Raw genomic sequence first — 26897 nt, 5'->3', positions numbered from 1 at the left:
TAAAAGATTTGACTTTCTTATAATCTTAAAAGATTTGACGAGGGTGCTAAGATGTCTGCCCACCCCCCCACGTCACCTAGCTACTATCCAACAAGCAGGATTGAACAGAAGTCTTCCTAACTCTTAAGACTTGAGATATACATATACAATCATATACAGATTGGAAAACACTATTGGTTAAGTTTTTTAAGAATAAAACAACCCAAAATGAAATAAATAATTCTAAGAAAAGTATATAACTAATCCATTATTTTGATAGTTCTTATTATTTTATTAAATTTTATATAGTTATCAGGATGGTCAGTTTTACATGATTTGGCATAGTATCTCTCATTCCTGATTCTGGAAAGCATGAGATTATCAGATGTTATTGAATTGTATCCCAAGGAGACCAAGTCTTCCTAGCATATCTGTTTTATTGCAGTCCTTTGGTTTCTGGAAAATGAAGTGAAATTTTGTTTGAAATGTAGGTAGGACTGTATTTTCTTTTTTCTGTGACAATATCAGCAGTACAGTTAGAATCTTCAATCTCACGAGAGATGTTTTTGAAATTTAAAAAAATGACTGAGGTCATTGAAACAACAAGAGTGATCTGCGGGAATGGATTGCACACTAGGAAAACCCAGATTATTTTCTTTTCTAGAATCTTTTCAGAGTAACTGCAAAGATTAGAGACTGGAGCTAAAACTTCTAAGTAACTCTCAGAGAACTCTAGTGCTATCTCAAGTTACTTTTATGTAGAAGATTATAATGAATTACAAGGGTTAGGAATATTCTTCCCTTGACTTTTATGACCCTTGCAGTGGTGGTTGGTAGTAACAAAAAAATTTGCTTAGTCCTGATAGGGAAAATTTTCTTTTGCCATAATTTCAACACATCATTCTTCTTTACCTTTCCATTATTTTCAAGCACCTCTTCCTCCCCCCACCTTACACACACACACACACACACACACACACACACACACAAACACAGCTGCAAGCCTATTTGTTAACCTCACTGTCTGCCATTAAATGAAGCTACCTAGTAGAGCATAGACTTCATTGCTTGAAATAAAGCACAAGGAATTGTTTCACCAGCTTTTGAAATGCAAAGCTGTACCTGAACACTTGCCTGTCTTTACCAGATAAGTTGGGTAAAGGACAATGAGAAGCATAGACTGGACATGACTCACTTGCTTTTGATAGAGGTCAGAATCCCAGAAGGCCTATACACCTCTATGAAATGACACCATGTGACCAGCTGTCTCAGGAACACATTCCTCATTACCTCTGGAAGAAAGGACTCATTGTCCTAATGTAAAATGCAAGGGTGGGTGCCAGGCAGTGAAGAGTTTTTCATGACTACAGCTGTAAAGATTGAAAACAGGAACCTAGTTTCTAGTTTCTTTAGGTATGAAGTTAGTAGATGATGCAATGCTTCCTAAAGCCTGTGCATCTCTCCTTTTGGATAATCTTGTTTCCCTTCTCATCTTACCTAACACAATGTGATGTCTTAAACTAGAGAGAGGAAAAAAGATTTTAAATTTCAAACTTTCACTTCAGGATCCAAAAATAAATAACAACAAATAGAAGTAACATTTATCAAGTTCTATAAATGTTGATGAAACTGATTAGAAAGCTCTCTGATATAAGGTCCTGAAAGTATTTCAGCCTGGAATATACATCCTAAGGGGCCCAAGATGGTAAGGAAGACCCCTTCCTCCACAGAAATCATTCCACAATTTCCACAACCTGTTAAGAAATTTGGAGAGCTATTGGTAAAGGTGTTTTAGTTGTTCTGATTTGTTGTGACAGAACTTTGGGATACACTATTCAATTAAGCAAATATTTCTGAAGAAATCACTGTTGAAATTAAATCTCAAAACATGACTGCTGTTCAAAGCCTAGCTCAAGCATTATGAGATGTAGAAACAAACACAAAATCACTCTTCTTCAAGAAGCTTGTATTCTTTTAGAGTTTTTGAACTGCCAAGGCCCTTGAAGTCCAGCCTCTCTTCTTTAACAGATGAGAAGACTGAGGGTCAAGGAGACAAAGTGCCTGGCCCAAAGTCATATAGCTGATATCAGCAGAGTTGATATTAAAACCTACATTTCCAGCACTAACACTGTACTGCCACACTGTGCACTGCAAATTTATCATCATGGCAGTTCTGAGCTTTGGTACAGTTATAACCTGTTTCTCAAAACTACTTAGTAGTTCAGCTGCCACAACTTTCATTAGTTGGAAGTTCTAAGAAATTTTCATAATGATCCGTAGCAGATCCAATATATTCTTACAGTCCAGTCCAGTAGGCATAGATAGGTGATTTGATTTTGCAGCAGATGTCGGTGATGAAAGAAGCTGCTATGATCTTAATGTTAAAGCACAGATGTTTTTGAGAAGACATTTATCTTTTTGCTAACACTGGAAGCAAATTCTTCAGTCCAACCCTTAATCAAAGGAGAATCCAGTTGTTTTTGAGGTTTCTTCTTCTATACCAGTCTGTCACCAGGACCTGTTATCTATTTGTGGTAGTGCTCTATTCATTCTCACTATTACCACTGTAGTCTAATTTTTTATTATTTCATATCTAGATTTCCAGTCTTCTTCCTTTTCTGTTCTACATACCTCTCCCTGAGTTGGTCATTGTCCCTCCTTTTCTCCATTTCTCTCTCTCTCTCTCTCTCTCTCTCTCTCTCTCTCTCACACACACACACACACACACACACACACACACACAGACACAGATTTTATATATGTTGTTCAATTACTTGAGTCACATCCACTCCATTATGTTTGCCAAGAAAATCCTACATAGGGTTTATGAAGAGTTAGTTATGACTGAAAACAGCTGGAAAAATAAATCAGTTAAGTAATTCATAATAAAGTGCCCCTGACAAGTATATTTACCCCTGCAAAGGTTGTTTCTATTTTAAAAGAGACTTGTCAATACAATTAAATCTCTAAATGAGATATATGGCAGAAAATGTCTGAGGGATATTCTCCCTATGCTACTTAAAATTATACTCTCCCAACTTCTCTACAAAAGAATAAAGATTAACAACTATGGTGTTCTACTTCTGAAATATTGCTAATGTATGGTATATGATATATATCTTGTAATGAAAACATTCCATTAAGTGGGGGGGGCTCCATTTTCCAACATTCTGTCTAAAAGGAAATTTTCTTTTATATTTTGTTTCCTTTTGTTAGGAAAAAAATGCAAAAATAAAGACAACACAGGGAATTAGATATAAAATAAATGAATGAAAGAAAAAAGCATTTATTAAGCATTTACTTTATGCCAAAGAATCATATTAAGCACTGGGGATGTCCTCAGAAAAGGCTGGATAGCTCTTAACCTGGAGGAGTTCGTGTTGCTGGAGAACGAACACATGTGGGAAAGTTCTAAAGGGATGTCAGTGGGGAAGATGACAAGGCCCAGTCGGGTGGTCATGTGTAGGAGGTCTCTAGACCTAGTTATCTTCTCTTTTCGGGGCTGCTGGTTGATGATTCCCGGCTCATCTAAGGCATGTGAGTCACCTTGTTGCTGTTCTTATCCATTAGTCAAGGGAGTAGGAGAAGGGTTCCCAATGTGCTCTCATTGGCCTGTATTCCTCATCAGCAGTGTCCTGGATCTTGGATGGCCTGAGGATTGAGGGGGCAGTGGAGGAAAGGAAGAGAGAAAGAATACCTTTTCTGGGAAGCTTTAGGGAAAAGCAATGATCTGGGGAGCAGAATATTTGCATTCTAGTCTTTTTAAAGATAATTTTTAAAAGATTTAAAAGGAAGCTTTAAAATTTTTAATGAGCTTTAATAATCTAATAATCTAGGGGCAGCTAGGTGGTATAGTGGATAAAGCACCGCCCTTGGAGTCAGGAGTACCTGGGTTCAAATCCGGTCTCAGAAACTTAATAATTACCTAGCTGTGTGGCCTTGGGCAAGCCACTTTAACCCCATTTGCCTTGCAAAAAAACTAAAAAACAAATCTAATAATATAAAAACAAGTGAAGATAATTTATTAAACAAAAATTCAATACCTCATCATTTTTCCCATTAGATAGTTGACCAACTAGTCTAATGTAATGAAGGTAGAATGAAAAATTGATATAAAATTAATAAAGAAATCTATCTGTTTTGTTCCTCCAAATTATATCTCAAAAGGTACATTTTCACTCAATATCTTATCATTTTACTAAATTTTATATTGTTATTTTTTTTAGATTGCAAATGAATTGTTTAGGCCTGTTTGTATGGAACCTGAGTTTTTCACTTATTATCCAGACAAAGCACTAGAGTTTTTTTTTTTTAAACTATTATTTACCATAGACATATATGTATTTATTTGGTTTTGTGCCTACATGTTCAGTCATACACATACATACATACACACACACACACAGAGGGGAGAACTCATGTTTTTATACTTAATGAGTGTATCCAAACATAATTGTACATTTCTGAGTTTCCACTTATATCAGGAATACTAAATTGATTTTACTGTGCTTGACAGCATATGTGGGGAGCTTCTGTTCCTGGGCCAGCCACCTTGTAGATTCTTATCTTTTTTTTATTTATTTTATAAACCACAGCAGTATAATTGTTTTCAAACGTTACAGATCTAGTCTTATTGTTAATTCTTATTATGTTCATTTTTACTTCTTGAATAGTAAATTGTAGCTTCATTAGATTCAGAGAATGGAATTTTAATTTTTATTTTATTTAAATAAGTCAGTTGTTATAGAATGTTATGCACATTTACCAGTAAAACAAATATTTCTAAAATAGTTACTTGCATTGTCATAACTTCTTATAAGACTTTCCCCATTCGAAGTTAGCTTTTTTAAAAGACATGGACTCTTTCGGGTTTTTAATCTTTGTATTCCCACTTATTTAGTAGAATGATTAGCACATAATGTGTACTAATAAATTGATTTTTTTAATTCTAATGTATGAGTGGGTGGGTGTGGATAGATAAGTTTTTTCTGAGGGATATTTAACTTGAAGAAAATCAGTTACTATATGTATATATACATATATGTATATATACATATACATATACATATATATACATATATACATATATATGTGTGTATATATATATATATATGTATATATATATATATATATATACACACACACACATACATACATACATACACTTTGTAAGGTACTTATTCTTTTCCTCCAACTTTAATATGGTGATAATCCCTTTTCTACCAAAGGGTTGATTTCAAACCAGCAGACCTTGTACATAATGTAAAGAATACTGAAGGATTTAGTGGACTGACATTCACATCCTGGTTCTGCTACTTACTATACATATATTCCTGGACAAGTTCCCTAATCTTTCTAGATTTTGATTTCCTTATTAGATTAAATTACCTTCTTTCTACATATATAAATAATAGAATTTTTTTATTTGATCTATAATAATATGAAAATAAGAGGTGTAGAGATACTTGCAAAAGTAAAAATTTTGTCTATTGATGAAAAATACTATTAGTAATAATACTTAATATATGTATAATGCTTTATCTTCTACAAAATGCTTTGTGAATATATCTTTGACATAGGCAAGGCATAGTTAATAGATTTCTCATATTACAAATGAGAAAACAACTTCAGAAAATTTGATGTTTGCTCAAGATCACATAGCCAATAAAATGACTGAGCAAGGACTAGAATCCAGTATTGACTTTGGACACACACACACACACACATATATATGTTTGTATACTATATGAATGGATGTATGCATACATACACATGCAGCATATATATAAGATAGAGATGTACATATATCTTTAATTCTATTTTTATCCTCCTAATTCATGCATTTTAAACTTTTTTTAATTTTTCTATTTGTTATCTGACTTAATGGTCTGGTTGAGAAATACTAGGAATTAAACATAACTGAAAAAAATGTATACATTGTGATGCCCAATTGAAAATGTGTTCAATGTATTGCTCTTTCCTTATTCATTTCAGTATTATTCCTTTAATGAGTTCCTTTTACTTATCTGTAACTTAAACTCTATTTCAGGTATTATTTATCACTGTGATCTTACCAGAGAGGAGTTAGAGCCCAAGGTTTTCCGAGAGGTGACTGTGAAAGGAATTGATGCTTCCGATTACCAAACTGTCCAGGTAACACAGATGTTCCTTCTCCAATTAGTAGCTCTTTATTCAACTCACTAGCAGTACAACTATTGGGTGAATTTGGAATCTGGACTGAAGGCTTTGAAATGACTCCCATTACCATTTCAGTTTTGTCAGGAGCTGCAGAGTTGCTGTGTGCGGAGGCTTAGGTCCTGTAGGCGTTGCTTTTGATGTGAGGCACAAGCTCTCCATTATCAAGGTCCTTCCTTGTCAAAACTACAAGGGCAGATACAATTAATTCCACATGAATTGATATGCTTGAAAAGAAGTTCAACATTTAGCCTCACATTGTAGTTAAAATTGTTAGAGACTGCAATCCTGTGGAAGCTATTTCTTGTGAGGATTTTACCCTAATCTTGGGTTTGATTAAAAACCTTATTTACCTAAGATGAATCCCATCTTGGTAGGATAAGTCTCAGTAGGATAAGTCTCATCAACAAAACCCATCAGAGAAACTGCTTTAGAAACAAAATGTACAGGTTATAATTTACTATTTTGGAAGACATGCCCAGCTAGAAAACTGGTACCAGTCACTCTACTAAGTAGGTAGGTAAATTAATTCAGGAATCCATATTACAGATTACAGATCTGTTTAGTGTCAGAGAATGAGAGAGTGATTAGAAGTAACCCTTCCTAAGAGATGTCTCCTCCAAATGTGAATTACTTAGTTGTGTCTTGATAACTTGTCTAAGAGAGGGCAAGTGTGAAATACTGGAGAAAAACCTGATGTCAATATCAGGAAGTCCTGGGTTCAAGTTTTTCCTCAACACAAACAAGCTGGGTAACTCAGGAGAAGTCATTTAAATTCTTTCAGTACCGTAGACAACTCTTAAGTCTAGAAATCACAGAGCAGATGCCAGTCTGTATTGCTTGAAGAAGTTTTCTCATTAAGAGTTCACTACGCCAGTGAAATCACAGATTTAATCGAAAAACTAAACTAAACTAAATTTTAAAAAAAAGACTGAAAATGAAAATTGATAATGCTCATCAGAATAAGAACATTCTTTTACCCAGGTCAGTGATGAAGCTATTCTAACAAGCAGTTTGCTACCCATATCTCCTTTTTCAGTATTTATTATCTTTCACCAATTCATAAGAGTTAAATCACAATAAATTAGTTTGCTGGCTATTTTATAGTAATTTTATTCTAGGTTAATGGTGTTATTCTTTTTTTTTTTTGGCAAGGCAATGGGTTAAGTGACTTGTCCAAGGCCACATAGCTAGGTAATTATTAAGTGTCTTAAGGCCAGATTTGGAGTCAGGTACTCCTGACTCCAAGGCCACTGTTCTATCCATTGCACCACCTAGCTGCCCCAAGGTTAATGTTTTTCTAAAATTTCAGGGAGTTACCCAGCATTTCTTCATGAATTATAGGCAATATCCCAGTCTCTTATTTATTTATTTGTTTGTTTATTTGCGTGTTCATTCACATATTTATTTGTTCACTTTCCATCTAATTTATATAGTAGCTCTTAGAGTGGTTCACTTCTTAGTCCAGGTTATGTCATCTTTTTTATATTGACTGTTATTAGTTACAACTTTGGAGAATAATTTTGCCTACTTTTCTCCCAGATTTCTGAAAGGTGTACCTTTTTCACTCTTGATCTACCCCTCAGGCGCTAATGTTACATTTATCTGAGTCTTACAATAGGGTTCTGGGTGGGTGGGTATGGAGGGTGGAGGGAGAGTAGAAGGAGGAGAGAAAGCTCTCAAGGGAGCACTGGAGAGTGAGTGTGCTGCCTAGCCTACTGTTTTCAAACACTTCTACCTTCCTATTTTCAACAAATTTCACCCTACCTCTCAAACCCCATGGGACTTATTTTTTTCCAATCTGAATTTAATACTTCCCACATGCCTTTAAAAACCTGAATTACCAGCTAGGAAAGTAAAGGACTTTTAATGATAAAGCCAAAAGTAAAATTTCATAGTGTTGAAATAATTATGCTAAATGCTAATTCGTCAGTTTTATAAGCATGGACCCTTGTTTCAGAATTGGACTTGGAAATACTCCAGAGTTCCATTGCCAACTTTGCCATGTCATTTAGGAAACCCTTTAACTTTCTCCCTTCTCCCAAAGAAATCATGCTTAAACATTGAGCTTTAAAACAGCTGAAGTTTTTTTTGTGTGTTATCAAAACAGAAAATCAGGTAAACTTGTGAAAGTTGTTGAGCAAAAATTTATTGGTTTTAGAATTTTCATGGATTTCTACAGTATGATAGAAATTTTTGGTCTGTATGTGAGAAATTTTTAACCTTCATTGTTTAAATTCTAATATGGATACATATTTTTAAGTTTAAAAAATTACATAATAGTATATTGTGTGACTTAAGTATATTGTTTTCCATATTTTTAGTTTAGAGCTCTGATAATTTGGGGTGGACAGAGACTTTGGAAAACACTTGACCCATACTGAATAAGATTTGAAGTTAATTTTTTGAGATAGCATCCAGTTTTTAGTTTTTCTTCAGTACCTCTTTAGAACAAAGTATGGTCTAAATCTAGGCAATGAATTTAGAGACAGGAAGACATAGGTTCAAATTCCATTGTAGGTACTATTTTACTGTATGACCATGGACAAATTATTCAGCTACTCTAGATTCAGTTTCTTTATTTATAAAAAAGGAATTGGACTGAATGGTCTGTAGGTCCCTTCCAGCTCTATACGATCTTAAGAGAGTGGCAGTTGTTCTCACAACTCCATGAAGTTTTTCACAGTGATACTAATAATTAACTATTATTCTAAAAAGCAGGGGTTGAAGAGTGATAACACATGAAAAATTTTCTAAAATATGCCATAGAAAGCCATGCTCTGAATGGTAGAGGAGAGGGGAAGAGATAGAATGCTTATTAAAAGGTGCTCCTTTTTTTCTTCCAATTATTTTAATACCACTCTTGCTTCTTCTTAAACTTAGTGTTTTCCTATTTCATATGTTTGCAAGTTTTAAAAGAATATTCATTTCTTCTAATTATTGTTCCTTCTCCCTCTCTGAAGTGATAGTATTGCTTTTATTTCTTTAGAGCAAAAAAGAAAGTTCCAATTACATTGTGAGTACCTAAGAGTCATCGATTAATGACAGACCTTCATCGTCAAACACATCATTATAACAACATTGTTTACCTAGAATTACTATTGATAAAATAAACCAAATTGAGGACAGAGAAAATAAGCATGTTTGAAGAAGAAAGCAAAATGAATAAACCCATAAAAAAGCTGTCTACTCCTTGAGTGAGCTGCTTTTCTTCAGATATTTCAGCCTTTTGAATTGGGGAAGGTCAGTTCTTGCCCAACATTTTAACTCTGACAAACTCAGTTTAAAAACTATAAAATACAGAAGGTATTGGTATCAGCACAAAACCTTTCCACTCCTGATTACATCTCTAGATGGAAAACTGAACTATACAGGGGATATAATTTTAAAACGAGATCCTGAGAAAAATGGCCTTTTTTTCTTTGACACAGCAATTTATAGCAACAGCTTTTGTGCTGAGAATACAATTTCCTACTCCAAAATACATACACACACACACACACACACACACACACACACACACACACACAAACACACACACTTATAATTTCTTAAAACATAAGCTCCATGGAAGTAGACACCTTATCTTAAAGTGTTAGGTGTCACTCATGTTTCAACTTGGTCTAAAATGTATTATATATTTCACATTGTCTAAATGTATTATTATATACTTTTTTCAAAACAGCAAACTAGTAAAATGAACCTGATTGGCAAAAAATAACCTTAGCCAAGAGAACTTGGGTATACTGTGACATGACAAGGGTATACTTTTTGTTTTGGAGAGGGATCTCATTCTTGTTTTGCTAATGAAAGAGATTTCTCTGCCCTCCCTGAAAAATTTCTGTCTGTCTGTCTGTCTGTCTGTCTGTCTGTCTCTCTCTCTCTCTCTCTCTCTCTCTCTCTCGATTTTTAATGAATAAAGACACAAATACTTAGACTTACATGAGAAAAAGCAAATTTTGTTGTAGTAGGGGAAAATCCCAGAAATTGTGAGATTTAAAATGTGCTTGTAAAGCATCATTATTTTTTTGTCTATTCTCTTACACTTAAATGTTTTTCAAGGAATATCACCTGCAATTTAGATAATATCCTTTTAAGTAGAAGGTTTGACCAAACATAAGATAATAAATTATATAGAAGTTGATCATCTACTTGAGTGGAAAGAGTTTCCACACTGAGAAATCCCTGCAAAATGAAAATCCAAGATTATTCTTCTAAGAATAATAGTAATAAAAACAATTATTTAAAAAATATTAGTGTTGAAGTGTCCTTCAATTATTATCATGGTGCTTTTTTCTTGACTTCAGTGGTAGTAAATTCACAAACAGTGAACTATAAGTGAACAATTTGTTGTACTCACCTTCAAAAAGATTACACAGCTTTCCCTTGGTCTCAGAATCAATAAGAACCAGAGTTTGAATTTGAATCTGGGTCTTCTAAACCCTACCCTTCCTGTTTCCCAAACTCCATCAGTACAACTTCATAGACAAGAGTATTTTCTCTGAATCGGCTTCAGTCTGTTCCCATTGATTTTCAGTTCAACTAAACAAACAATTACTAATTGGCTTATCCAAGATCCAGGGCAACATTTTGTGCTATAGCGAGGTTGGAGTCTCATAATTTTTCTGAATCTCAGGAAGCTCTCTAAAACTTAGGATACATGTTTTTGGTCTATGTTAGTAGAGGGAGTTCCCACTCTGACAAATCAAAATGTAATGATAGCCCTTTCACATTATCAGAGTTCTAGCTTTGCCTTTCAGATAGCACATTCTAAAAGAGTTGACTACTGTTGTCATAATTATTTTAAAAAGCACATGGCAGAAATGCAATATTTGGACTATTGACTTGTCACTATCCTTGTTAGATCCTCTATTAACTAATGTTAATAGGTTAAGATCCTGAAATAGGTTCCAGTCAGAATCATTAGAGAGTGTAAAACTCATTAGAAATTAATCAGCAGAAAGTTACCAGATGATACCAGAAGTTATCATTTTCATTGTATCAGTAAATTGTTCAATGGCTGGCTGCTTTAAAAGTGAACAATTTCTTATGTATTTATAAGCTGAACCCTGAGGTTTTTCTTGGTATTCATATTTGTTGGAAATACCATCTTGGTTAAACGGGTTCATGTTTTGCTTCAGAATTCACTTTATCATGTTGACATTCAAGATTGCCATGTTGCATTTGTAATCTGCAAGTACATTGTTTGGATCCTTTTTTCATTCTTCAGTCTATCAGTTAGGCTAAAATAGTTCAAGACTACAAAAGATAATAGAAAATGTCCTTTGTTTTGTTGCTATCTTATAAGAGAAATAAATTATGTGCCACAGGCCTGTAACTGATGTTCTTATTAACTGGCAGCAAGAAAAGCAATTTCATTACTTTTACCAGTAAAACCTTCACTATGCATTCTTTTTTTTTCCATCCTACCTCCTTATAACATAGGAATTCACCCAAAGCTTCTTGCTTAACCCTAGATACTTAATTCTCTTCAATAATTCTCAAGTCAATGTTGAAAACATGTCACACCCCTACTCAGAAAATTCCAATGACTTCTTATTGCCTAAAGGATAAAATTAAAAGTCTTTAACTTGGCATTCTGAACCTTCTGGTCCCAATTTGCATTTCTAGTGTTTTATCTCCCATTACTTCCTTTTCATGAATCTTACACTTTGAGTTCATTTATTGGATCTCATTTTCCTCATTTGTAAAATACTGGATGTTGAGCTAGGGAGCCTTAAAGTACCTCTTAATTCTAGTATCAGACCCAACTAGAGCACTGCCTTCTCTGTTTCTTTACTCTATCACTATCATCCCCTCCTAACTCAAATGCTCTTATTTATATATCTTTGTCTATTGAAATTGCATTTAAATATCAATTACCACGTCTTCCTTGAGCATGTACTAGATCATCCTCTCTCTCTTCCCCATCCCAGCCAGGAAATAATTGCTTTTTCCTGTTTGCTACCACAACATTGTGTTTGTACTTCTCCTGAACTATTTACCTTTTTTCCTGTATTTATGTTTTATACACTTTGCAAGCATTGCATATGTCTGTGCAACTGAATCTTGAACGTGTCTTGTTCATACTACATCTCAGTACCTAGCATTGCTTACCTTGATACTATAAGTCTGATAAATGTTAATATATTTCTTTAGTGAGGAATAGCCCATTACTGAGACTTTTTTCTCTGTGATTATGGTACTGATTAATGAAAGCTAAGATGTTTTGTCCAAATATATAATTTATATGTTTGGTTCTTCCCCTGCCTCTTCTACCATACTTTGCCTCTTTGCATCAATGAGATGTTTAATGTAGGTCCTTCCTTTTAAATGTTGTTGTTCAGTTCTTTCAGTTGTATGTGACTCCTCATGACCCCATCTGGGGTTTTCTTGGCAGAGATGCAGGAGTGATTTGCTACTCCTTCTGCAGCTCATTTTACAGATGGAAAAAAACTGAAACAGAGTTCAGTGACTTGCCCAGGGTTGCACAGCTGATAACCCTCCAGCAGTACAATCTATATCTTCTTGTACTATATGACTTTTGTCTAGGTTGACCCATAGACCTTCATGGACCTCCAGCTAATGATTTGGAGGTCTTTTTCTAGAACTCTTGTTATTTCTGAGAGACCAATAAAGCACATAGATTGTTCACAGGTTTTTCCCTCACTTAGCTACAGACTCACCAGCCTACCTTTCAGTGACATCCCTTTTACCATTTCTCCTATAATTAGCCTATTCATGCTTGTCATCTATCTCTCCATTGACTTTTTAAAAAAAAATTGAAATTTATTTAAAGCATCGGAGTTAAGTGACTTTGACCAAGGTTACACAAGACAGGTAATTATTAAGTGTCTGAGGTCACATTTGAACTCAGGTCCTCCTGACTCCAGGGCTGGTGCTCTATCCACTGCATCACCTAGCTTCCCCTCTCTCCATTGACTTTTACATTTACCCACAAATTTAGTTCTTATGAGACTATGATAGTCCATAGCTACAGTTCTATATAGGATCCTATGGAAAATATTATTAAAATTAACCCTTGATTTTTTGGGGGGGGTAATCCAGCCCACTTTTTTTCCTCCTGGTTAGTCTTAAGTTCATTATAGTGTCTCTCCTGTATAGATATACAGTTGAATCTGATTCTGTATATTGTCCCTACAACTGCATATCATTCTCTGGACAAATGGTCTTTTACCATCTAGAGACTATCGTAGTCTATAGCTACAGCTCTATATAGCATCCCTAACAAAAGTTATTAAAATTGGCCTTTTTTTTCAGGGCTGTGGGGAGGGGGAGAAAGGACTAAGGGGAGACTTGAGGCATGCCAGCCATTTTCTTCTCCTGGTTAGTCCTAAGCCCATTATACATTATAGTATCTGTTCAGTATAGAGGTATGGTTGTATCTAGTTCTGTAGGTTGTCCCTACAGCAGCATATCATTCTCTGGATAATCTTCTTGGTAACTTTACAATGAGCATTGTTAGACTGAATTCTTGAATAATTATAGATTCAATTTGGAAACTCTGCAGGCTTCTGGAAATTGATTCAATGAGCACAATACCATCATCTTATTAGGTATTATAAATATTCATATCATGTAGTTATTGGACAAAGTACAAGACCTTCCAATTACATGTGCCTTTTTTTGTGTATTCAGTCATCCTGCTAGGTCAACTTTACAATCAACTAAAATAGATAAAGAAAGGATACAGATTAATAGAAGGTAATGTTAACCCTTTATTTTTATGAGAACCATTTCCTCCTTATTTTTCTTTCTTTTTGGTTTTTGCAAGGCAATGGGGTTAAGTGACTTGCTCAAGATCACACATCTAGGTAATTATTAAGTGTCTAAGACCGTATTTGAACTTAGGTCCTCCTGATTCCAGAGTTGGTGCTCTATCTACTGTACTACCTAGCTGCCCCCTTTCCTTATTTTTCTATATAAAAGATATGAGACAAATAAACACAAATTCACACAGATAATTTGTTATTAAATGAGCCAGCATAGAATTCACTCTTAGTTATTTTTCTGCTTTTGTTTCATGGTTCTTCTCTTTCTTACTTTTCCCCCCTTCAGATTATTATGAAATGTCTGGAGAACTTCATTTTAAGCCATTAATATTGGCCATAGTGTGGCAGCCTTAGCCCCCTACCCTCCACCTTTCAGCTCTGTGCAATAAGGGATGCAACTTAGTCATTTAAATTTCCTAGCTTCTGCTAGCCCTCCAAGGAAAGATCAAAAGCTTCTGTTTTGAATTTCTTTCAGGAGTTTGGCTTTAATTCTAGTATTGGCATCAGGACAACCAGCAAATCAGTTTCTGCAAGATATCAGCAGATTGACTTAGACAACTCTGGCATGAAGCCTTTGTTACTTGTAAAATGGATCCAGACTCTTAACTTCTGTGTCCAAAACATGTGACCCCTTCTCTAATTGCATGTTCTCAGGGGTATGTCTACTCTAGAACTGTTGTCTTTTTATACCACAGTGTTTTAAATCACTGTATGTTTCTGAAGTCTTAATATAGAATTCTTGAAAAATGAGATGACTATTTAGATTTTCTTTTTCTGACAGGATAGAGGAGAGGAGATCGATAGGAATGCAAATTGCCATAGGACAGTTTTGCTATTCTGTCCCTTCTCTGAAAGTTTCATTCCTTAATACCGCTGAAAATATTTTATAATAGCTGTAAAGACCCAGCTTTTTTCTAATTTCTTTACTTTATTTGTCTTTGTGGCAAAAAGAGATAAGAGACAAACTCATATGGCTTATCAGCTTTAGTGTAAGCATTTATCTTCCCCTTTCCCTTTTTCTGATTGGAGACTCATTGATGATCAACTGAAAATAAGTCAGCAATGTGATTAAAGATAGATTAAGAAATGGAAAGATTTGGATAGGGATAGTTTTTTTCCCTATTTTCACAAATTGTTTTGTTTTTTTTTTTTTGGTAGAGGATTAACATATCATCCTAGTTTAATGATGTAGACTTGACAATTCTGTCTTTATTGTCATTTGCTAATTTCAGTCTTTCCTATAAGGTAGTGATAAAAGGGAATCATGCTTTTTTACCTCTTTTTCAGGGACAGTTTAGAGTCTTTATTAAAAAAATAAAATATAATTGTAAAACTATTGACTGATGAGAAAAGGCATATTTACCAAACAAGAATTCATAATAAATTCAATTTATCTTCCATTACTCAAACCTAAGTACCTCCCTTGGCCTTCATATTCATTGACCTTCCAATCCTGTCATTATCCTTATTTCCTACTACTTTCCTAACAAAGTCTTCCTCCTTCAGTTAGAAAGGTTATTTCCTTGTCACTCATACACAACATGTTTTATCTGAGACTTCTGTTTGGTTGTTACTTTTCAACCTTTCAGAATTCTTTTAATGCTTCAAAGTCTTAAAATAAGACTTTAGAAATTACAGGATTTCAGAAATAATTTAGTTCAGCTTGTATCTAAGAATTGTCTCCCATATTTCTGACAAACAGACATCCATACTTAGCTTGAAGTTTTCTAGTGATAGGAGACCTATGCTCTCCTAATGTAACTCATTCCCAGTGCCAATTGATAGGGAGCTTTTCCTGCCATTAAACTTAAATTTGCCTCTTTGCATCTTTCATCTATTTTTTCTAGTTTTACCCTCTGGTACCAAGCAGAATAGATCTAATTCCTTTCCTTTCATGGTAGTCCATCAGGTACGTGAAGACAGCTCTTATTCTCTTCCCAATTACTTTTATGGCATAATCTCGATGACCTCACTATACCAATTACCCTACTATTCATCCTCTAACCTTTCAATGGCCTTTTAAAAAAATAATCTGCAAGACTGAATACATCACTCTCACACAATATCTCTCTTAATTATGTTGAACATTTCACTAGCATTTACATTGCTATATCAACAGTGTGGATTCTTATTGAGCTCAGACTCTCTTAAAACTTAGAAATCTTTTCTAGACGTCTGATCACCACTGTCTGATGAAGTGATCTTTATCCAAATCATTGATAAAAATATTAAAAATTAGTCCACTAGCTTTTTTTAAGGTTTTTTTTTTTTTGCAAGGCAGTGGGGTCAAGTGGCTTGCCCAAGGCCACACAGCTAGGTAATTATTAAGTGTCTGAGACCGAATTTGAACCCAGGTAACTCCTGACTCCAGGGCCAGTGCTTTATCCACTGCGCCACCTAGCCACCCCAGTCCACTAGCTTTTAAATATTTTTTTGCTAATGGCCCGAAATCCAAATGACAATAGTAAGACTCTATATTCTATTTTTTTTTTAGTTAAGTTTTTGCAAGGCAAATGGAGTTATGTGGCTTGCCCAAGGCTACACAGCTAGGTGATTATTAAGTGTCTGAGGCCAGGTTTGAACTCAGGTACTCCTGGGGCTGGTGATCTATCCTCTGCACCACCTAGCCGCCCCTAGAATCTATATTCTTAAGACAACTGTTCACTTCTCATATCTGCTTTTCTCATACGTACCACTTAAAATTCATGGATAGCACTGGTAAAATTGAATTTCATTTTCTTGACCAAGACTAATTTTTGCCAAAGTTTTCTAGATTTCCTTCTAGCTATAGTGTTTGTACCTTAGGACTCACCAGAACAAGTATAGTGGTATCACTTTTAAAACTTGCCCAGTTCTTTCTCAATTTGAATAAATGGCCTGGTTAGATAGCAGATCTCTTTCATCTGCCATCAGATTCCACAGCCAGGAATCACCAACCATCACTGCTCCTTTCTTTCTATAACCCTTACTGGATAATCTCTGACCAGAAGCACCTGTGGATTACTTTATTATCATGCTGCTTAACTCTTTCAGTTCTTCTAACATATTAGTATGATTTTTTCTGATACGGCATGACATTTCTGTTCTTGTCATGAAATTTCTTTTAAATCTTGTCCCTCTGGGATAAGAATGAGGATAACACTTGTACTACCCACTTTGTGGTAAGAGTAAAAGAAGATATATAATGATTTATCTTCTTTGGTCTGTGTGTGTTTATGTATGTACATATGTACATTTATAGCAAAAAATTTACATTTGTGTGTGTATACACACACATATATATATATATATCCCCATGATTGAAAATTTTTCAGCTAGTATTCATAGATTGGAATTAGAATTTTCTGCATTTTAAATCTGGTTACTATATATTGATTTAATTTAGATGTTTGAGGACTTAGAAGTTTCTTAGGCAAGGTTTAAATAGCACCTTGTACTCCTTATTTGGGGGAGCAGAGTAAAGTTTAATGCCTTTAACCCTAAAGACTGAGCACCATTATTAATTGTATGGACTGTTTTATTTCCTCTGTCTTTCTACCCAATAATGAAATTTATACATCTTAAATTTTTATTCTTTACTATTTGCCTTTCTCATGTCCTAGTGCCACTTGCTTATAATTAATTGTATAGATGGAAATATGACCAACCAATATACTTCCCCATGAAAACTTAAAGCTCAAAGGTATTTAGAAAACAGACAAAATTTAGAAAAGGCTGATTTAATATGACACTCACTTTAAACCAGCGATATTTTGCACAGCAAAGAAATTATTTTTTAAACATTTTCACAGCCAGGTGCATCATGAAAATCAAGAAGAATTTGTTCTGTATGTACACAGTAGGATTTCTGAACTTTCTGATTTGTCTTCATGTTTTTTCCCTATTTCTCCTCACTCCCAGAGAGCTGTTTCTCAATCGCTTTTTGCAGTTATGTTTCCAAGCTCACTAACCAGATTCCTTCTAATTGACCATCTCTTTCCAGTTGGCCTTCCCCAGCGTGAGCCCACTTCTGGCCCTAAGTTTCCCAGTGGGTGGTAGTGAATTGCATTGTGGTACTCATGGATTTCTTAATGATTGTACTTTAAGTAGCTTGCAATTATCTATAAAGGATTTCCCTTTTGTCCCCTGCTTGCACGAAGGATTTATTGAATGGGATTTATAGTTTTTGAGGAAACCCAAGGGCATAATAACTTGTTGGAGTAAAAGAATTTTGTGGCAGTATTGGTTTTCACCAATGGGAGTTAAATAAATATTTTGGCAAAGAATTTTGTCACTGGAAGTTTTTGGTTGTATGTTTTAGGTAATTTTTTTTTTTCTATTTGCATTCCACATAGTTTTTATTGTTACCTCAGTTTCCTACTGTGTATTTAGGTATTCAATAAATATTTATTGAAAGAATGAATAAATAAGTCAAATGAAAAGTTGTAATTGGGCCTCTAGTGTTATTTTTCTGGTTCCAGAACTTTTGTAGATGCTGTCTGTCACAGTATAAAGCAACTAAGATTTATTCTTTGCTTAACTACAATGATAGAGTTTGATTACTATTCAATCTACAAACACTGCTTTCATTTCTTTTAGCTAGCATCTACTTAATGTTGTACCCTCAAGCACTGAATAGTTACCAGCTTTATACTTCTAAACTAAATCATTCTCTTCTTTTTATTAATAGACTTTTTGTCCAGACTTCTTCTTTTAGAATATTTGTTATTAATTAGCTTTTTATAATGCAATGAAACCAAATAATTGTTTTTCTAAGTCTGCTTATTTTTAAGAGTCAGGAATTTAAATGAATTTAAGAAGTTGTTCTCTGGATTTTATTAGAAAGGCACATTCTGTACAGCAAGTTGCAAAAATTACAATGTTTAGAATAGATTAAGAAGGAGAAAAGATTATAAGCAAGGAGTCTAATTATGAGATTTTGATAGAAGTTCGCATTGAAATGATGAGGACCAGAAACAATATAGAAACAGTTAAGAAAGAGAACCTGAAGTATCATGAAAAGGGGTAGCAGAAGATAAGTTCTTGTCCCAGTTCTGACTCTGACTAGTTTATTGTTGTTTGTCATTTGGTCTCACAGACCATGACATCAGGAAGATGACATATAATAGCTTGAAAGTGAATTGGATTTAAGTGAGAGAGGCTTCTGCAAAGTCACCAGCTCTCTCTCTCTCTCTCCTTCAGAGCTATCTGGGTCCAGTAGCCAAATATCAATAAGGATGATTGGCGATGGCCCCATCTAACTGGTAAAGTGATCTTGAATAAGTCATGCTAGTTCACAGTTTACTCACATGTAAAGTAAATTTGATTTAGAATTAGATTTCATGGGTCACATTTAACTCAACATTTCTGTGAGTTATGTTTGTCATTGTCATTCATATTATTCACTGGGTTCTGTAACTAATAATGATGAGAGATCAGAAAGCCAGTCTTGTACATTAAAGAGAACAAAGATTTCACTTGTGTATATGAATTGAAATTATTTTTATGTATATGCTATATCTTCCAAGTTGACTTACCTCCAGACTTGATAAAGTACTCCATATATATGTAGGTATTTGGTAAATGGTTGTTAAGTGGAATGGAATTCTTGTTGAAATGAGAAAGAGGAGAGCTTGATTAGACCTACTTTTAGAATAATAATTCTTTGTTTTTATTTAATTTATTTTTAGCAATGAATAGCAATTATCCTTTGCATTGTATATAGCCAAGGCCACCTCAACATCACTCACCTAAATAATTTGATCAAAGATATAGATTATGTAGAATAGATTTCTCTTCCTCTTAATATATATATTTTTTTTTGCAAGGGAAATGGGGTTAAGTGGCTTGCCCAAGGCCACACAGCTAGGTAATTATTAAGTGTCTGAGACCAGATTTGAACCCAGGTACTCTGGACTCCAAGGCCGGTGCTTTATCCACATGCCACCTAGCCACCCTTTAATATATATTTTTAAAAACCTTTTTATATTCTCATTTCCTAAATCTCAATACATCACTTTCATCTCTGTCTCCTAATATATTAAAGGAATATAACTTCTACCAAGGCATCTCTTAGGGCAAAATTTTAGTGTAGTAAAGCAATGTGAATATTCTATAAAATTTGTTATATTGATGTTTTATATCTGATTATATAGTGAGCATATAAAATATACTCTTCCTAAAATCGTTATAATTTTGGTTCCAACCTGGATAGTTACTTTTAAATATTTTTGTGAATGAAAAATAATTTAAAATTCAAACTTTCCAAGATCCAAAAGATTACACACAACTATTCCCTCCCCTATCACTTCTAAAAAAGTTTCACAATATTATAAAAGAATTTTTAGAATATTATAAAGTCACTGATTGCTTCAGTTCTCTAGCACACCTGCTCGATCCAAAATGAATTGCTTACTTTAGGGAAATGAATTAGAAAAAAGATTCATAATTGCTTCCCAGGGAAATTGTTTGGCAGGTGATGTTTTGTTCATAATAAGTCTCCTTTTACCTTATTTTTTTTTTTGAATGAGAGATCACTAAATTAAGACAAATTAGTCTTCTTTCCTCCTTTCTTGCTTTTAAAGGCAAAAGTATTATAATTAAAAGTTTGTTACTGTTTGCCTTACTGTAGATGCAAAGGGGTCTTGAAAATTATCCACTGCTTCTTGAAAGGCCTGAATTAGAAAAGTATCTATAGATTGAATCTATAGATTCAATACCACAAGAATCTACTAAGTGCCTGTAATATGCCAAACACTAGAGATGGGTTAGTAGCAAAAAGGTCCTGGGTTAAGATTTAAAAGTTTTTCCTTTTAATTCTATCATTCATAACCTGTTCTTCCTTCTGATGGATAAATTCAGAAAAGTATGTGCTACTAAGCCAGTTAGTTCCAGAAAACATTAAGCTACTCTGTTTACATCAAAAACTGAGATGAAATCTTTTCCTTCTTGGTGGTTCAGTTGTGTCAGTTTTGTCTAATCTTTTTGACACCATTTGGGGTTAGCTTGGCAAAGATAACTGGGGTGGTTTGCCATTTCTTTCTCTAGCTCATTTTATAGAGGAGTAAATTGAGGGATACAGATATAAGTGACTTGACCAGGGTCACAGAGATACTAAATGTCTGAGGCCTGATTTGAACTCAGAAAGATGAATCTTCCTGGCTCCAGGCTTAATATACTATCCACTGCACCACCCAGCTCTCCTTTTCTTTCTTAGGAGTAACATTAAAAAATACCCTGCATTTTTATTTTAAGTTGATTTTTTTTCCCTTTCTGCCATTCAAACTATCATTCACCTTTTATGGCAGTACTTTTCTGAGTCTCTATATCAAGGTAATATTTTGTTTTAGAGGACCCTTAAATGAGTTTCCTTCTGAAAGTCCATGCTGCAATCTGTAATACTTCTTACCCCTTATAGTCCAATAAAAGAAGTAGATCCCATTAACAAATGTTTTAAAACTTGAATGTAAACCTTTAAGACCTAAGAATTTTTATAGCAAAGAGCTTTAATCTATGAACATATGGAAATGGATAAGCACTATGAAAACTTGTACACACGAATACATCGGATTTAGGGTTTCATTCCTAAAGAAAGTTCATCCATATGGATGATAGATCTATATAATATTCATATTGCTGTGAAGGTCTAGAAAATGTCTTCCTAGAAATCTCCCTTTCCTGTATAAAGGTCTTCTAGAGCCAGAGAATAATAAAACTTTTTAATTCAGCTTCCTTTGTAATAGAAGAAGGGTAGGGCTTTCCACAAATTGTACTTTAGAAATTAAATTTATGGTTCTAAATAATGTGATTTAAGTTGATTTCCCTACTGCTGTAACTAAAGTAATAGTGCTATTTTTTTTCCCATTAAGGCTTAAAACATTAGGTTACTAATGACTGATATTTTTTCTAGCCACTTGTCTATTCTGAAAGCCCAGTGTCTTGGTCCAAACTCCAAGTTCACTTTTGCATGAAAAGTGTGCATCCTGACCAATATGTACTTGCTGCTAGCTATTCCTTTTCTGTTCTCCCTTCCTATACCAAAGTCATTCCCCTCGAAACTTTTTCTGACATTTTAGAAAAAGTATGACAGACATACATTTAGAATAGAAGAAGTTAAACAGTATTTCAATTTTTTCATGCTTTCATCATAAATTTTGATTTCCCTATAGGGTATTTTAATTAGCTTCTGAGTAATAAATCCATTTGCCTCTTTTTAGCTATTTGAAACTCTTTGATAGCCTTTGAATTTACTAGATTATTTGTACATGCTTACTTACATACACACACACACCACACACACTCACACACCACACACACTCACATTATTTTATAACCAGCTACCTTGATTATAAGACAAACAAACCTTATTTATTAGGTTGGGGGATTTTTTTTTTTAAGTGTCTGAGACCAGATTTGAACCCAGGTACTCCTGACTCCAGGGCCAGTGCTTTATCCACTGTGCCACCTAGCCACCTCTATCTATTAGTTTTTAAAGTTAACCTTGGGCTTTTGGGAGGACAGGAATTTTGTCCTATGTTTATCTTGTATTTGTATTTTTTTGCATAGTTAATTAATGCATATTTGTTTAAATGAGTAATGATGTAACCATAAATAGTGTCTTTGTACAGTCCTTTTTGTTTTGTTTAATTTTGACATCCATCTTCATGGTTGATATTCACAAAGTCCTGCTGGACTTAAACATTACAAATGGGATTCTGTGAGTTATTTCTTTCTTACAGAAAAGAAAACTAAAACCCAGAGAGGTGACTTACTCGATATCACAGAAGGTTATGTCATAGACTATAACCATGTGACATTAAGCAAATCATTCATTTTCTTACCAGCCTTGAAGGTTAACCATCTTATATTTCCTGTCTTGAGAACTAAGACTCCTTCTTTCTTTATCAGTCTCTAGTTGAATAATCTTGACAAACTAATTTACACCTCTGGGCCAGTGAGGTGTTTTTGGACAATGACTTTATGGAAACAGTTACCCCCAATTTTTTAGTCTTAACAAAGAGAATACTGACCTGTATTCCCAGAAGAAAGGGTTTTTTTTTGGGGGGGGGGTTTCCCAGTGAGAAAATCAGAATTTTGAGGCTTTTTTCAAATCATACCATGTAGGCCTAAGATTGACCCCTTTCTCCTTGAATTTTTGTCATTATCATTATTATTATTATTAAAATTTATATATTTTTTATTTGTTTTTCCAACTACATACACAGTTTTCATCAGTCATTTTTTGCATGATTTTGATTTTTACATTTTTCTTCTCCCTCCCTTCCCCACCCTCCTCCCCTTGACAGAAAGCAATCTAATATAGGCTCTACATGTATCACACTAAACATAGATCCGTATTGATCATGTTATAAAAGAAGAATCAAATCTAAATGGAAGAAAAAATGATTAGAGAGGGAAAAAATGACATATATATGAGACAACTTTTAAAAATTGAAGATAGTAAGCTTTGGTCTCCATTTAAATTCCATTTCCTTCTCTGGATATGGATGGTATTTTCCATCACAGGTCTTTTAGAATTGTTTTTGATTATTGTACTGCTGAAATGAACAAGTCCATCATGGTTACTCATCACTCCATGTTGTTAGTATGTATAATTTTTTTTTCTGATTCTGCTCATTTCACTCAACATCAATTTAAGAAAGTTTTTGTAGACTTTTCTGAAGTCTTGTCCTTCAAGATTTCTAGTAGAAAATAATGTTTCATCACATTCATATACTACAATTTATTTAGCCATTCCCCAATTGATGGACAACCCCTCAATTTCTAATTCTTTGCCACTAAAAAAAGAGCTGTTATGAATATTTTTATAATGGGGTATTTTTACCCTTTTTTTTTTGTGTGATCTCTTCAGGATACAGACCCAAGAGCGGTATTACTGGATCAAAGGCTATATACAGTTTTATTACACTTTGGACGTAATTCCAAAATGCTCTCCAAAAAGTCTGGATCGGTTCACAGTTCCACTAATAGCACATTAATGTCCCAGTTTTCCCACAACCCCTCCAAAATTGAGCATTTTTCCTTCAGTCATATTGGCCAATCTGAGAACTGTGAGGTGACACCTCAGAGCTGTTTTAATTTGCATTTCTTTAATCAAAATGATGTAGAACAATTTTTCATATGACTATACATACCTTTAATTACTCTATCTGAGAATTACCTTTCCATATTCTTTGACTATCAGTTGGAGAATGACTTGTTTTCTTATAAATTTGACTCAGTTCTCCATATATTTTAGAATTGAACCTTTTGTCAGAAACAGTAGGTATAAAAATTGTTTCCGAACTTACTGCATTCCTTTTAATCCAGGTGCATTTGTTTTGTTTGTGCAAAACCTTTCTAATTTAATTTAATAAACATTATCCATTTTGCCTTTTATAATGTTCTCTGTCTCTTCCTTAATCATAAAACTGCTCCTTTCCATAGATCTGACAGGTAAACTATTCCTTGTACTCCTAATTGACTTACAGTGGTACCTTTTAGGTCTAAACTGTATACCTGTTTCAACTTTATCTTGGTATATAGGATGTTAGATTTGGTCTGTGCTGATTTTCTGCCATTCTGTCTTCTAGTTTTCCCAGCAGTTTTTATTGAAGAGTGAGTTTTTAATCCAGAAACTGCAATCTTTGTGTTTATCAAACAGCAGATTACTGTAGTCATTAGCTACCATTTGTTTTGCACTTAATCTATTCTACTGATCCACCACTCAATTTCTTAGCCAATTCCAAACAGATTTGATGACTAATGCTTTATAATATAATTTTTTAGATCTGGTCTGGCTATGTTACCTTCCTTTAGCATTTTTTTTCATTAATTCACCTTGATATTCTTGGCCTTTTGTTCTCCATGTGAATTTAGTTGATTTTTTTCCTTGCTAACTAAAGGAATTTTTTGGATGTTTGATTGGTATGGCACCGGATAAGTAATTTAATTTGTGTAGAATTGTTATTTTTATTATATTAGCTCAGCCTACCCATGAGCAGTTGACATTTTCCCAGTTATTTAGATCTGATTTTATTTGTGTTTTATTTATTTCATTTGTGTTTTATACTTGTTTTCATATAGTTTCTGAGGTCTGCCTTGGCAGATGAACTCCCCAGTATTTTGTGTTGTCTACTATTACTTTAAATGGAATTTATCTTTCTATCCCTTATTGCTATGTCTTGCTAGTAATGTATAGAAATGCTGACTTATGTGGGTTTATTTTACATCCTACCAGTCTGCTAAAGTTACTAATTATTTCAAATAGTTTTTAGATGATTTTCTAGTGATTGCTAAGTATATTCATATCATATGCAAAGAGTGATTGTCTTGTTTCTTCGTTATCTATTCTAATTCCTTCAAACATTTCTAAAACAATATTGAATAATATCTACTTGTCTTTACAGAAAATCATGACAATTTTCTTACATAGAATAGTTATCCTAGTCTGAGTCTACTAGTAGAAACATTTCTGTGTTGTCTGAACACGTCATCCCTTATATCAAATGCTTAAGCAAGGGAGAGATTATTTTGGAACATGACATTGTTGGTGGGAAGAATATTAGAACAATTGGAACTTTTTAACAATTAAAATTATCTTACAGTGGATTTTTCAAAGCTGCTTTATTAATATTAAATTTCCCACTATAGGTGGGATCATAGACTAAAGGGATCATAGACTAAAGCTGGAAAGGATTCCTATTTTATGTATGAGAAAGCTAAGGCGTAAAGAAATAATGACACAGAGAATGAACCTGAACAATAAATGGAGAACCAAGAGTCAAACCGAGCTCCTCTGATTCTTGATCCAGCACATTTTCTACTGAAGATATTCATAAGGAGGCTGGACGACATTCTTTCAGATATGCTAAAAGAGATCCCAACACTCAATGAGAAGCTACACTCTGAGCTCCCTAAGATCACCTTCAGTTCTGAGGATATCCTTGATCCAGAGGACAATAGACATGAAATAAAGGGAAAAAAACATTCTATGTCTCTTTAGTAGTCCATGTTAGATCATTTCAGCCTTTTGAGTCTGAACTTTTTTTTGTTGTTGTTGTTTTTGAAGGGCAACTTGCCTAAGGGTTACACAGCTAGGTAATTATTAAGTGTCTGAGCTGAATTTGAACTCAGGTCCTCCTGACTCCAGGACTGGTGCTCTATCCACTGCACCACCTAGCTGCTCCCATTTCTCATTCCTTTATTTTCAATCTCACCTTATCCACTGAGTTTTCAAATGCTTATCAAAACGCTCCTATCTCCCCAATCCTTAAAAAAAAAAGTTTCCATTTAAATCTTACTCTCCTTTGAAGCTATTATCCTATATTACTTTTCTCTTATACAACCAGAAGCCCAGAAAAGCTCATTCTTTCAGCTTCTGTTGTTGTCTCATTTTCATTGACCTTTGCAATATGACCTGCAGTCTCATCACTGAAATGAAGTTGTTCCCCAAAGATACTGTGGGTTTCTTCATTGCCAAACAGAGGACCTTTCTCATTCCTAATCTTTAACTTCTCAGCAACATTTTATGCTGTTGACCCCCCCACCCCCACCCCCAAAAGGCATATATGCTGGATCCTGGACTTGGATGAATGCAAATACAATTCTCACCTCAGGCAATTATTAGTTGAAAGATCCAGGACAAGTGACTTAAACTTTCTCAGCTTCAGCTTCCTGTAAAATGAGGGCAGTTGTACTCAAAAGTTCTCAAGTCTCCTCTAGCTCTAAATCTAAAATAATTGGTTTATGGCTTCTAGAAGCCACAAGAAAGTATAACACCATTGTAATTTAACCCTGGATAGCTCCCATTTTTTTTTAAGAAAATTAATTTGAGTTCCTATAGTGAATATATAAAAGATCTATGAGTTTGTCAACATGGAAACTTCTACCAATTGCACCATTGTTTAAAAAGTAAACTATTAGTGATAATAATAATTGGTAATAAGGTAA

At 34.1% G+C, this 26897-nt stretch overlaps 1 protein-coding gene and 1 long non-coding RNA gene across 2 annotated transcripts in view; one reads left to right on the top strand and one right to left on the bottom strand.

Moving 5' to 3' along the window:
• The window catches only part of PREP (prolyl endopeptidase), a 164695-nt gene that overhangs the window by 100599 nt on the left and 37199 nt on the right, over window positions 1-26897 (top strand). Inside the window, exon 10 of the mRNA XM_074187256.1 lies at window positions 6029-6132. Coding sequence (XP_074043357.1) covers window positions 6029-6132 — 104 coding nt within the window. The remainder of the gene's footprint in view (window positions 1-6028; window positions 6133-26897) is intronic.
• Window positions 3240-11191, bottom strand: LOC141487747 (uncharacterized). The gene is made up of 3 exons (XR_012468503.1): window positions 10535-11191; window positions 6054-6360; window positions 3240-3630 (listed from the first exon to the last, which is right to left on the bottom strand). It is a non-coding gene; the product is annotated as an uncharacterized LOC141487747 (long non-coding RNA).

The sequence above is a fragment of the Macrotis lagotis genome, chromosome 5 (genome assembly GCF_037893015.1).
Source record: "Macrotis lagotis isolate mMagLag1 chromosome 5, bilby.v1.9.chrom.fasta, whole genome shotgun sequence".
Classification (NCBI taxonomy): Eukaryota; Metazoa; Chordata; class Mammalia; order Peramelemorphia; family Peramelidae; genus Macrotis; species Macrotis lagotis.
This window is presented reverse-complemented; position numbering and strand designations above follow the sequence as displayed.